This window comes from Apiospora kogelbergensis, assembly GCF_038363985.1.
Source record: "Apiospora kogelbergensis strain CBS 113332 chromosome Unknown utg000005l_segment0_segment0, whole genome shotgun sequence".
In the NCBI taxonomy this organism is placed as follows: domain Eukaryota; kingdom Fungi; phylum Ascomycota; class Sordariomycetes; order Amphisphaeriales; family Apiosporaceae; genus Apiospora; species Apiospora kogelbergensis.
In genome coordinates this window covers 5,352,727-5,364,938 of record NW_027117422.1, presented here as the reverse complement: position 1 = coordinate 5,364,938, position 12,212 = coordinate 5,352,727, and the positions used below count along the sequence as shown (strand labels likewise).

The 12,212-nt window shown below is 54.6% G+C and overlaps 3 protein-coding genes across 3 annotated transcripts; all 3 read right to left on the bottom strand.

Annotated features, from left to right (window-relative positions):
- Positions 1-4,469: 4,469 nt before the first annotated feature.
- On the bottom strand, positions 4,470-4,820 carry PG998_008390 (uncharacterized protein; the record flags this gene model as incomplete). The annotated part of the gene is made up of 1 exon (XM_066875206.1): positions 4,470-4,820. The coding sequence occupies one exon, from the start codon at positions 4,818-4,820 to the stop codon at positions 4,470-4,472; it is 351 nt and encodes a 116-aa protein (XP_066731151.1).
- Positions 4,821-5,516: 696 nt separating this feature from the next.
- PG998_008389 (uncharacterized protein) lies at positions 5,517-7,427 on the bottom strand (the record flags this gene model as incomplete). The annotated part of the gene is made up of 2 exons (XM_066875205.1): positions 5,517-6,407; positions 6,483-7,427. The coding sequence occupies 2 exons, from the start codon at positions 7,425-7,427 to the stop codon at positions 5,517-5,519; spliced, it is 1,836 nt and encodes a 611-aa protein (XP_066731150.1).
- Positions 7,428-10,625: 3,198 nt separating this feature from the next.
- On the bottom strand, positions 10,626-12,104 carry PG998_008388 (uncharacterized protein; the record flags this gene model as incomplete). The annotated part of the gene is made up of 1 exon (XM_066875204.1): positions 10,626-12,104. The coding sequence occupies one exon, from the start codon at positions 12,102-12,104 to the stop codon at positions 10,626-10,628; it is 1,479 nt and encodes a 492-aa protein (XP_066731149.1).
- Between the last annotated feature and the right edge of the window lie 108 nt (positions 12,105-12,212).

Genomic DNA, 12,212 nt, shown 5'->3' with positions numbered 1-12,212 from the left:
ATTGCGCCGACGCGGTTGGTCTGTCAGTCTTGTATGCACTTCGCATGATGCGAAAGGGAGAGATCGGAGAGGGCTTGCATTGCTGCGTATATTGTGTTCTCTCCCAATGTCGAGTTTCAAATTAGCCGCCATGTTTGCTTGCGCGCGACACAGCTATGTAGGTAGAGGGCTACCTGCTTACTTGCGGTAAGAGCACTGTAGTTCCGCAGACCAGGTTGCATTCTCGCGATATCTCGCTCGAAAACGCCGATTGGTGATATTTATCTAGATTGCGCAAAGGACGTGTTTCGGTGATACCAAGTTCCCTGCTTACTTGAATGGGAGGGATGCGTCATGGTATGTCTTGCTCACCTCAGGGATCGCCATCTCTACCAAGACGAAGTCATCAATGTCCAGAATAGGCATGCATCACATCAAAATGCCGTCGTGAAAGCATCTGCGTCACGACTAGGAGGTACAAAATTAGTTGCCGCCGAAAGCAACATCCCAAGGAGGCCCTATGGTACACCCTTGCTTGGCGTCGTACGATGAAAGAGACAGATAGATAGAAATTGTCGGCCGTCGTGGTATCCAAGTCGCATGATTGATCCTTCGTGGCCGGAATTGGAAAAGCCTTGCGCTGGTCCTGTAGGTTAGTGGTTACCAAGTCTCTGGGTCGAGCTGACGAGGTTGAGGTTGAGGTTGAGGATGAGGTCGCAATGGGAATTGGTGGTGGTGGTGGTTGTGGTGGCTAGGCGGTAGGTGCTAGGCCAGGCGGCAGTCATGAGGGAAAGAAAGCGCCTACAAGCCACGCCAATAACTGTTGTTAGCAGTAACACTCTTAGAGCAGCGGTCAGTGCGTAAGCCTCAGGTTGTATTCAGTGATGGATGCAGCTGCGAGGCCTGCAGATGACATCTGTCAATGTGACGGACCTCCCTTCCTGATTCGCTTGGATTGCAGTTCCTGCCTTCCCATCGGCCACGTCGAGACATCCAAACCAAACCGTCGGGCCCATCGAGCTTCGACGTCCACCGCCGTTCGCTGCCCACCTGGATGTAAGGTCTTTTCGGATGGTACACTCATAGCATTCGAGTGCATCGCAACGTTCCGATCTCCGCATCATCAGAACCAGGCTGCAACTGCGAGGTCTAGCCTATCTTAGCCCAGGAGCTAGCCCCCATATCGGCTGGCCGGCCGGCCGGTCGGGAGAGGGCTGCTGCTCATCGGGAAGTGAGCGAAGCGAAGGGGTTTGGGGCCGATCCTGCATATCACCTGCCCACCGCGGCCAGCAATGTGGTGATTTAGACCCGATGTCCGCGATGACCGACGACGTCAGTGATGATGACCATCTCCGAAAGCTGATTTATGCCACCCCCCGCAACGTGCGTATCTGACCCCCTTGAAGCGTTTCACTTTCCTCCGCAACGGGGGAGCCACACGGATTTCTATTGTTGTAGCTCCCCTAAGGGATGGGAATTCGAGCAAGGCACAGGGCTGAGTCAAGGGATACGGAACACGTGTAGTATCGCGGGTATTCCCCCTTTCCCTTTTCTTCATCTGCTGTGTTCGGCGTCACCGCGTGGGATAGTCGCCCATTGTCTCATACTAACAAGACTGTGGACGGGGGAAGCTAGGAAATGCACCCAGAACACATCCGTTACTCCTTTGCCATGCTGCTGGAGGACGGCATGTTTATTTATAACTACACTAAAGAAGGTTGCATCTCTGGGGACTTTTCCTTGCAGCGATTAGCGGTAGTTTTGTTTGACTAGGCTAATGCGAGCTCCCCGTCTGTGATTCGGCCATAGCGGTCATCGTCTGCTGGGCTCGAGGCCCGCCCGGACGGGAAGCATGGGAAGGACTCCAGCCCCTTGCTGCCTCTGCCCTCTTGGTGCTTGGGGGCCACTCGAGCATCAGCGCGAACAAGTACATGCCTTGCTTGTACTTCCTTCTGCCCTGCCACTGTTTCATTACATCGCACAAGAAAGCCGTTGAGGCAGGTCAGGTCAGGTCAGGGGGTAGGGGGAGGGGACATGAAATCACCCCTCACTTCATTTGCCACAAGGTGCTTGCATACGTCCGGAATGGCTTCTCACTTTCTGTTGCTGGTAGGAAACCATCGTCACAGATACAGCACGAGGGCAGAGTCGCTTAAGGAACCTTGCAGAGGAGACTCGTCCTCTGTATCCAGTCGACTCGCCAGGCGTACCCCCTAATGCACATTTGCCGCCGGTGCTATATCTCCCCAGCTATCATGTGTTAATGTGGGTCGGTCCAGCTGCGGCGCTCGATGATTTACTTTGCATGCATCTATGGAAGGTGTCGTGACTGGCGGCGGAAAGTAGAGCGTGTGTACATGTGCTTTCACCCCCGATGAGCATTGGCTGTATCCCAAGCCTGTCTGCCAGCTACGGTCCGGTAGATGAGCCCGCCGTCGTATTCATATTCGCCATCGGGCCAAAAGGCACTTTTGTGCGTTCACGATCGGGCCGTGTCATGATATGATGGGGGGTGATCATGGGTCCAAGATTCCATTCTAATTCCGTTCCCATTCCAATCTAATCCAAGCTACGGCACCCCCAAAGCCACGATAGCCACATGACAACACCGCATCTCAGTAAAATGATGTGTGCTTGTGGGTGTGTGTTACCCGAATGAAAAAACCACACAGTAGACAAGTACATCCATATCCCGCCACCATATAGAGATGGGTGGTGTGTAAGACAGACGGGCGACTCAATGGAGCTGAAAACGCCAAGCAGCTAGAGGGTCGCCCGAGTATTCGGGACGCCAATGAGGCACCCCTGTTTGGCTGAAGGACCAGGCACTTCGGAGACTAACTCGACTCTCGTTCACCAGTGGCTCTACATTGGTCCAGGACCCCCCGCCTCTTCCCCCCTGGTCCGTCAGCGGCGCTATGCTGCAAATCCCAACGCAAAAGTGCAACACTGAGACAGGCAGTGAACCCTTTTTTGACCCGAGATCCGGGGAAAGCTTTAGCTTGCCGGCTGCTTTCGCTTCCTGTCCTCGAAGGGAAGAGAAGAAAAGCTGCGGCAGTCATGTCACGCCACACAAAAACTAGTAACAAAGCTACGGTTGCCGGCTGCCGCAGAATGTCCACTTCGCCCGCTGACAATGCAGAACGCGATAAGGAATACCAAGTGATGAAGAAACATAACAATTGTCCGCGCGGACATCTACATACATAGGTCGGTACATAAATCCATTGACGAATGCTACTGTACCAAATTAGTAATCAGTCTGGGACACCGCAGCCTGCTTTGATGGAATCATCACCTGCGTCCAGTCACGGTTGCCTCCGGTTGCCCCCGGCCCGAGGGTCAAGTCTTGTGTTGGTTCTGACAGCCGCCCAACCGACTTAGCCCTTCCTCCTTCTCATTTGCTCCCTGGGCGTGTCTCGTCTGATTGAGAAAACTCATGATTCCCATGACCGTGACCGTGACCCTTCCCAAAATGTGACACATTCTAACCCAAGTCTTGTTTCTTCTTTTCATAATTGACCTTTTCCCTTCGTAATCAAGCAACAAGATGAGAGGAGAGCTAAGTAAATCATACAGTAAACAAGTGAGAACAAGACCGTGCAATTGCCCAAAAGAAAAGGACAAAGAAGGAACAGGTGAAAAAAATAAATAAGAAAGATAAGGGAAATTCAAGCGAGTGGCCTCCCCATCATGATTGGGTATCTCTAGTTGCATATTGCGATTATGGCGACGGGAACAGAGGCGGTAGAGGCAGCAGAGCCACCCCCTGTACTATCCCGTCCCTCTTCGTGTGTCTAAATGGGTAGGTACTTGAGGAACATGATACCGAAAGGAAGTGCAGGAGGAGAATGAAACGTGGCACCCAACGCAAAACTCGGGATCAACAGCGATTGGGTCGAGCGGGACGCCGAACTGCAAGTAAACGGCGATTATGCTATGAATTTTGGTTCTCGCATATCGGCAGATGAGGCGAAGCTACCCTGCGCCAGATGAAGGAGGGTATGGGAGACGGGAAGTGGGAAGGGATCGAAAAGAGAGAGCAGAAGATAGGAGGAAAGACGGGTCGGAGAATACAAAAGCGGCAGTCGAGTCGTCGCAGGTAACGTCATTTCCTCAGCGGCCGGCTACCCTGCATCATGTAAATGATATGGTACGGTATCATTTCCAACACACTCTGGCCGCTCATTTCGCGCGTCCCAATTAGCTGGATGGGGATGGGGGACGGAGAGTCGCACCACCCAAGATTCGAGGAAAGTTGACAAGTGACAGACAGCAGGCTTCCGGGGCATGTAGAGAGGAGGGGGGCGCTACTAACGGTGTTGCAGCGGGGGTGGGCCGGCATCGTTCCCCGTCCACTTGCCAATCGTGGTTGTTCCCCTAGCGATTGAGGGAAGTCGGAAGTCGGAAGTCTCCTTGGGGAAGACGATCTTATTCAGTGGGATTCGAGATAGACTTTCACGTCCACCGGGCCGCCAAGATGAAATGCCTCATTTGTGCATTGCATCCCCTCCCTTCCACCCGACCCTCTCGCCTTCAACCCAGATTTCGTCTTCTTCATCATCTTCTTCTGCCGCATCCAGCTTAGGCCCAGCTTGGACAGCTTGGAGTAGACGTCGCGGAAGTCGACGAGTGGCGCCGTCCTGCCAATGGAAGCGGAGCGGAAAGCCGGGCGTTTCTCCTTTGGTAATGGGGGGCAGAGGACCGAGGGCAGAGGGAGGGAGGAGAGGAGAGGGGAGGGGAGTAGGGGGGGTCGATTTCGGTCGGTACTTGGGCTGAAAGTACTTGTAGCGGCGGCACGTTGTTGGTCGTTGGGTTGGTGGAAAGGGAGGAGGGGGCATGGGGGGTGCATGGAAGTGGATAGATCGACCAGAGCCAAGCCTTTTCTCCAAGCTAAGCACCCTTGTCCCTGTCGACGTTATTCTGACCCTCCTCGCAATCGCTTCGTCTGTATCGTCGAGTTCGTCTATCCCCCCACCGGGGCCTCCCAGGAATCGTACCACTTCTCAGGACATACATGCTGCAAGAAGATGAAAGAAATGAATTGTGACTGTCCCGTCCCGCTGCCGTTGACCATGGTGCTCTAGTGGCGACGCTTTCTAGTAAAAGACTATGTCCTGGCCCTTCCAGAAATGCTAGTGACCAACGCCTGCTGCTCGGGCGTGCCAAAGACGGATGTGAATGGAAGAAAAACAAAACATAGGCAGATGGGTGAAGTGAAGAGAAAATAGATGTACTAGGTTATTACAGCAGCCGCCCCCACACCCAACCTGTTATCCCTGGCAGCTGCCGTACATCCAACCAGAGCGACTCATCTGGCATGCCCAGCAACAGCGGCAGAAGGAACCAGTGGTGACTTTTTCTTCTTCTTTTCCATGCCACACACCACCCACCCCTACACGTCTGTCCGTCTGTCCGTCTGCGTATGCGTATCGCATTCGTACCGGCCACCACTTCTTGTATGTATAGTATGTACGTACCAGCCATATCCCATTACCACCCCATCCATCCACCCGCCCAGAACCCTGGTTTTTGTGTTATGACTGGGCGCTCTCGGCCCACCCAGTGCTGGTTCTGTAGGGCAGAGCGGCGGGGCGCACCGGGTTCTCTGGCGTACCCTCCCCAAGCTCGTTGGTGAAGACGCTGGCGTACACGCCGTGGATCGCCGCTGATGACGGCGACGACGTCACCGGGGGCTCGTAGACGCTCGTCGCATGCTCCACCTTGAATCGGGATTCGGGTCGCTGGTGATGGTAAGGGTGAGGTGGCTGCTGTTGGTGGTGCTGGGGGTGGTGCGAGTAGGATTCGTGATGGCTGTATGCCTGCTGCGTGGCTTGGCTCGCCAAGTACGGCTGGGGTTGGTAGTAGCCCTGCCCACCCCCGATGCTCGTCGCCGCCATAGACGAAGCCAGCGAGTGGTGGCCCGCGTATTGCAGGAGGCCACTGCCATCGGTAGCTTCCGTCTCGTCGTGATGCGGTATAGACCGCGCATAGTCTGCCTCGGGCAAGTGATGACGACCACCCTGTAAGTAATCATGATGTTGTAGTCGCGGCTGGTAAAAGTTGATGCTTCGGTGGCGTTGCTGGGCATGATACGAGCTGTTGCTGCCCGGGTAATGGTGGTGCTGGGGGAGGAGGCCCATGGTTTGTCGCCTCAGAAGTGCGCGGTTGTTCGCCGCTTTGGTCTTGCTGGCCGTCAGCCCGCCCTTGCGCCCGCAGACTGCTCGCGCCGAGTGCGTGCCCCGGTGCTGGTTCGAGCGAGAGGGCGCCCGCCTGCCGCTCGAGTTGCCCTTGCGAAAGCGCGTCGTGCTCTCGACTCCGTGCTTCGCCGCATAAGGCAACAACACCCACACGTTGGACCTCTTCGCCTCCCCGGACGCTGTAGTTGGGTCTCCTAACGAAGGCCTTCTCTCCTGTTTCTCAAATGCCTGTGTAGCTCCGAGAATTTCGTGCGGTTAGTCACCGGCATTATAAACCACCTCTGGGTTACTTGATGCACTTACCCCGTTCATGCTTAAATTGTGCCGGACACTGTTCTGCCAGCCTTTGGACTCCGACCGACCCCTTTCGGTGTTATCGCGGAACCATTGGTACAACTCCTGCAATGTCATAGAAAGGTCTGCCTTGGATTTGAAGGCCCTTTCCATCAACTTAGCATAGGACTCGGCCTCTTTCGGCGAGTCATCATCGTCTTGGAGTTGAGACATATCGCCGCCATCACCCTCTTCCTCGTACGGGTAGGAGCCGCTGTACTCGTGCTTAGGCAGCGGCGAGTCCGCAGACATGACCGAGTCTGTATGCTCTGGTGCCATCCCTGTTGTTCCCTGGCCCATGATCGTATCCGGGCCATGCTTGCCGTAGTCGCCAGGGAGTGGGGAGTCGGAGACTGGGTAGGGACACGTTTCCATCGGCTCCGTGGAAAACGAGTCCTCTGTGGTGACAATGGTCGGTTGCAGTCCTCCGTAGGGAGTAAAGTCCTGGCCCTTGGAGATGTGGTAGAAGCCCTGTGGGTAGTTGAGTGCCGGGTCCGGCGGTGACCAGCTTCTCGGGCTCGTGTCGGATGACCTGGCGGAGAGAGAGGGAACATGCGCTGCACTGGGCGAGGCCTGGTAGGTATACTCGTCGTGGTCCAAACCGGCGGTGCTAGACGGCGTATCTATCATGCTAGTGACAGGAGACGAGTCCGAATGTATTTGCGTGTGCGAATACGTTTGAATAGCCGCAGTGGTGTTGAGGGTGGTGGGAGGAATATGGGACGGGTGTTGTTGCTGTTGGACGGTTTCAGCAGCGTCCATTGTCGGTGAGGAAGCGTAGAAGCCGTCTAGATTGGAGAGGTCCCCGGCCGGTGATTGCGTAGTGCAAAGCCGTCTAGGATTGCCAGTGGAGTCCGAAGTGGGAGTTGGGGTGTAGTTGACGGGCATGGCGTCGCAGAGGTAGACTACAACCATGGCACACCGCTGTATTAGTCGTGACCTGTCCCAAGCTCTTGCTTCTCCGGCGCGGGAAGAAGGCGAAACAAGACGATGATGCAACAAGCGAGATTCACGGGCCGCCGAACCAGAATAGGGAGGAGGCCAAGAAAGCGTATAACAAGCAAGCGACGACAGCTAAGAATATTGTCTGTCGAAAAGAGGCGATGGCGCGTGGGAGTCGGCGTTTGGGTTATTCTTATGTACGAGAACAGTCGACGTCAAGTGACTTGAAGACAATGCAGCCACTTGAGACCACACGACAAGTAGTCAGGATACTCGAGTTATTATGAATAAAGGTCAAGATAGCAGAAGCACCAGCTCACCAAAAGATGGCCAAGTAACAAAACGAAGAAGGTAGGGCGGGTTAATTCTTTCTTCCAGAAGGCGACTTGCTGGGCCTTATGGGATGTTGTTCAACGTCTCGAGGTCAGAAGTTAGATTACGGGGCCAGATCTAAGTCGCTGGTCCAAGAGGGTGCTCTCGTCTGTTCTGTTCCTTTGAACGTAGGAGTATGTAATGGAACCTGGGGGTCAGGACAAGGATGCAAGGTCCTCAAAGGGCAAAGGGTACGTAGAGCCTAGGCGGCAGGGCCACTCATCACAATATGCGTGAAAGATCAGATCCCTATTAGGTATAGAGTGAGAATGAGCAAGGGAAGCACCACAGCGACCCTTGCCCGACAAGGGGAGGGGGCAGGGGGCCTGGGAAGGTGGTGGGCAGGGATCGGCTGCCAGACAGATGCGCCTAGATGCACCAGGAGAAGATCAAGGCGGATTGGGTAGCATGCGCCAAGGCTTGCTCCCATAGGCCGGAAACTGGAAGTGGGAGAAGGAGGAAAAGAGAGCAAGTGAGCAAGTGAGCAGCCTGAAAGAGGTACACGGCTAGCCTAACCGTTGCCAACGCATGTGTTGGTTGGAAAATCGAAGTGGAAGCTTGAACAACAACCCCTGCCGGATTCAGCGAGTGCTGAGTGCCTGGTGCGTTGCGTGCTTGTGGTATGGTATGATATGGTGTGCGTGCAAGGCTTCCTGCCCGGTTGTGAGAGCGTAGAGGTATGTGTACACCGTAGGGTCTATCGGTCCTGTTGTGTGCGCCCGCGGAGCTTTTTCACTATGTAAAAGAATATACCTGGCGATACGTACCGCGTACCTAGCCGGCAGGTACATGGCAGAGTACATGATAGCAGGGTGTATCCACGGTGCGCAATGCATGTTTTCCCTCTCTGGTCATGTTGCAAACGACATCGCGCAGTCTGTAGGGCCTGTCATACGAAATGTTGGGATATTTTGGACCAGCATCCCATTGCACACACACACAGAGAGACACACAAGTCGACCAGAACAAGCATACAGGCAGATACACATACACACTCCTCCACGCTGCTTCGGGATATTGTTTCCCAGTAGAAGCAGAGGGGGTGTATTCCATACGGCTACACCACAAGCTGTTGCCCTCTGGGTAACAGACGGACTGTAACCTGAAAAATGAAGCTGCCCCACCGCTCCGCAGATGTGACCTGAAGCTTGGAGCAGACGTAAGAGGTGTGAGTGTACGTATGTATGAGTATGTGTGTAGGTGCATGTGTGTCGTCAAGAAGCGGTCGTCGATGCTTTCTCAGTAAACAGCCGCCATGGTGCCGTCCGTGTCTACAAGGGCCATTGTATATGGGGAGCCGGCCACTAAGATGACAGGAGTATGTAGGTGAGAGTAAGTGCGTAGGAGATATGTGAGCTGCCTAGATTCGCTCCTTGCCCCCTTCATTCCCTTCATGCAGGTCATCGTGAGCCGCGATTCCGTTCCTTGATGCTACAAGCACTGCAGCGGGAATCAAGGGCACTATGCCGCTCCACTCCCGGTTGCTTGCATGCCAGTAGAGCTCTGACAAGACTTCGCCAAATGGAACCAATCAGGGAAACTAGCTGCTAGCCCTACATCTGAGTTCTGATACAGCAGCCTCAACGTTATTGAGGGGGGGAGATCGTTCATGGTACGGTGCATACGGCCATCGAGAGCGCCCAGATCAGAACGACAGCTCATCTCCAAGATTAGACGGGACCATCGCGATGCAAGGAGCGTTTTCATGATCACATACTGGAGGGAAGATAGATTCGAGTACGGTCGCCAGAGAACAACCATCGTACTGTGCTCTCTGAAACATGGCGGAGTCCTGCTTGATTGCTTCCTTGCATAAAAGCCGTTTTGCGCAAATACGCCCACGGGGCCACTCATAAAGCCCAGCTGCACCTGCATCGGCAGGACCGCTGGTTGAGCCGTGATAAGTGGTCCTATACTCAGGCGGTCTACCAGGTCGCCCATGACGCTAGAGCCTTGTTAATAAGGCAAGAGGGTGGGTGTGGCAAGCTGTATCGATGATGAGCAAAAGCCATGTCACTCACAGGCAGCGATCTCCCCAAAAGGAGTGTCACAGAACCAAGGCGGAGCAGAAAAGTAGGCGCCTTACAGGAAATCGAATAAGCCTGGAAGATGCCGTACGCTGTTACTTTATTATGTGACCGCTACCGGTGTTCCGACCAGAAGCACGCAAGCCGTGGAAATAAGCAGAAGTCGACACATCATCCCTATCCTAGCAGAATGCACGCCAACGGGACACTGTTATAGGTGAAATAAATAGGTGAAAGGAACTACCAGCTGTTGGGTCACCAGAGTCAAATGCGGCATGACAAATTGGTTTGCAACAACCGGCTGTGTGCGTGGCGAGCGAGCAAGCATACCGTCGAATAGGTAACCGTGTGAATAGCGTAGAGTCCAGCATTATTTCCGGTAATAAATCTGAGCGTGGGTACATCAGTATATGATCGATCACGGCTGAAGCAAGTGACTTAGACGTACCTTCTTGAACTGAAAATGAAGCTGTAGGATACCCTGCACGCGTGGGAGGTTAGCAAAGGGCATGGACCAGGGTCGCAACCAGGCACACGAGAGAGGAACAGGAGGGGCGTTGGCCGATGGGTGTGTGAAGTGCGCACGAGTCAAAGGAGAAACGATAGGACCCGCGTGTTAAGCGGTCGTCCAGAGAAGGGCCATGCGATGACACACACACAGGTGGTGATGACTAGAGAAGCCGCGCGACAAGGAAGGCCGCTCGTATCGATACTGGTGAACAGTAGATGCATAGAGCAACAGGCAAGTCCCAACGAGATTCTCGAACCAAGTTCAGGGTGTCCTAACAATGCGAAACACCACGCAAGGGAGGGGGATATATTTAGACATGCATACCTTGTCGAAGCTACTCTTGAAGCCACGCTCTCTCTTGGCGCTGTAGTCCCATTCACGGTCAACGATTCGGAAGGCGATGTCCTCGTATGGCGGACCGGCGATGAAGCGAATCAAGCAAGTGTCCTCCTCTCCCGCAGGAGCAAAAGACTCGCCCCGCCGCCTGCCGTGTTCCCGGATAATTCTAAAGGTGGGTGCCTTGGTCTTGTCGATGAGGTCCGGGTAGAAAATGTTGAACTTGTAACCCTGCACGACCTTGGGTGGGGGGTTATCATGATCGTAATGCGTTTGGTTGTACTTGTTCCATTCGTAGCCCATCTGCACGCGGTTGAAGTAGCGCGGCTTGCGTGGGCGGTACTTGTCGGCCCACTGTGGTTGGGCTGTACCGGGAACAGTCTCTTCGGCCGTGAATATTTCTTCGTTCTCGCTGACACCCCTAGCAACCTCTCGTTCGTAGAGGGCCCTTGTCGCCTGAGAGAAGTCCTCGTCACCCGTTGCGGAGAACCTGGCAGTTCCTGGTACACTGGTGGACGCAGATGCAGTTGGCGCACTACCCGGCGCTGGGATGCTTCTTGCAGGCGGCTGAGAGGCCGGGATAACCGTAGCAGGCCCATCCTGTGTGCTTGCTACAGTGGAGGAGGCGAGGGCATCTGCCCTCTCCGGGTTCTGCTCGCGTAGTTGGCGGACCCTGCTCTCCTTGATTGCTTCATATACCTTCGTCAGGCGGGCCTTGGCCTTGTAGATCAGCAGGTTTTTCAGCAGCTGCTCCCAGTAGTCGGTATCGATTGCTTCGTCCGATTGCAGCTTGGCTTTGATCTGACCCTCGAGCTTCTCCAGCTGCTCAAATGTCTTGGGGCCCAGGATTCGGTCGACATCGGGATTGACAGAGCTCACCGCGCGTTCTTCGGCACCCATGGGTTTGATCTTGCGCCTTCTGTCGGCGCACAGGGTCTGCAAGGCCGTCCAGTAGTCCCGGTTCCTCGTGTTTGTCTCCAGGGAGCGGTACGAGGTTATTTCCCCTTCCAGTTCATCAAGTTGGGCCTCGTTCAGGCCTTCCATGACCGCAAGCGGTGCAGGCACGTCCACCTCCACATCGCCTTCATGGTCGTCAAAGAAATCGCGTTCCTGGTCAATCCACCGCAGGTTGAAGGCAAGGAGATCGATGGGCTTTGCACGCGCCTCGCGCACGCGGATGTCGGCCTTCTTCTTGGACTGCTTCAGGACGAATTTGTCCTCGTCGTTCATCCACTTCCTTGATGCTTCATCCTGGGTCAGGTACGCGTTGTTCGTCTTGCTCGAGGGTCGTGCGGATTGTTTTGTAATCCGAGTGTTGGGGTCTCGTCGGGGAGAAGTGATGTCGCCTCGAGCAGGCGACTGGCGGCCGCCGCCATTTATCATGGCTCGTCGAGCTGGGTCCATGGCGCGGAAGGAAATGAGGATGAAAGGGAGGTGTAGACTAATTCGAGAACACTGTCGCCGGCTACACAGATGGCAGAAGTAGAGTTGTTTACACAGCCTCGTCAATTG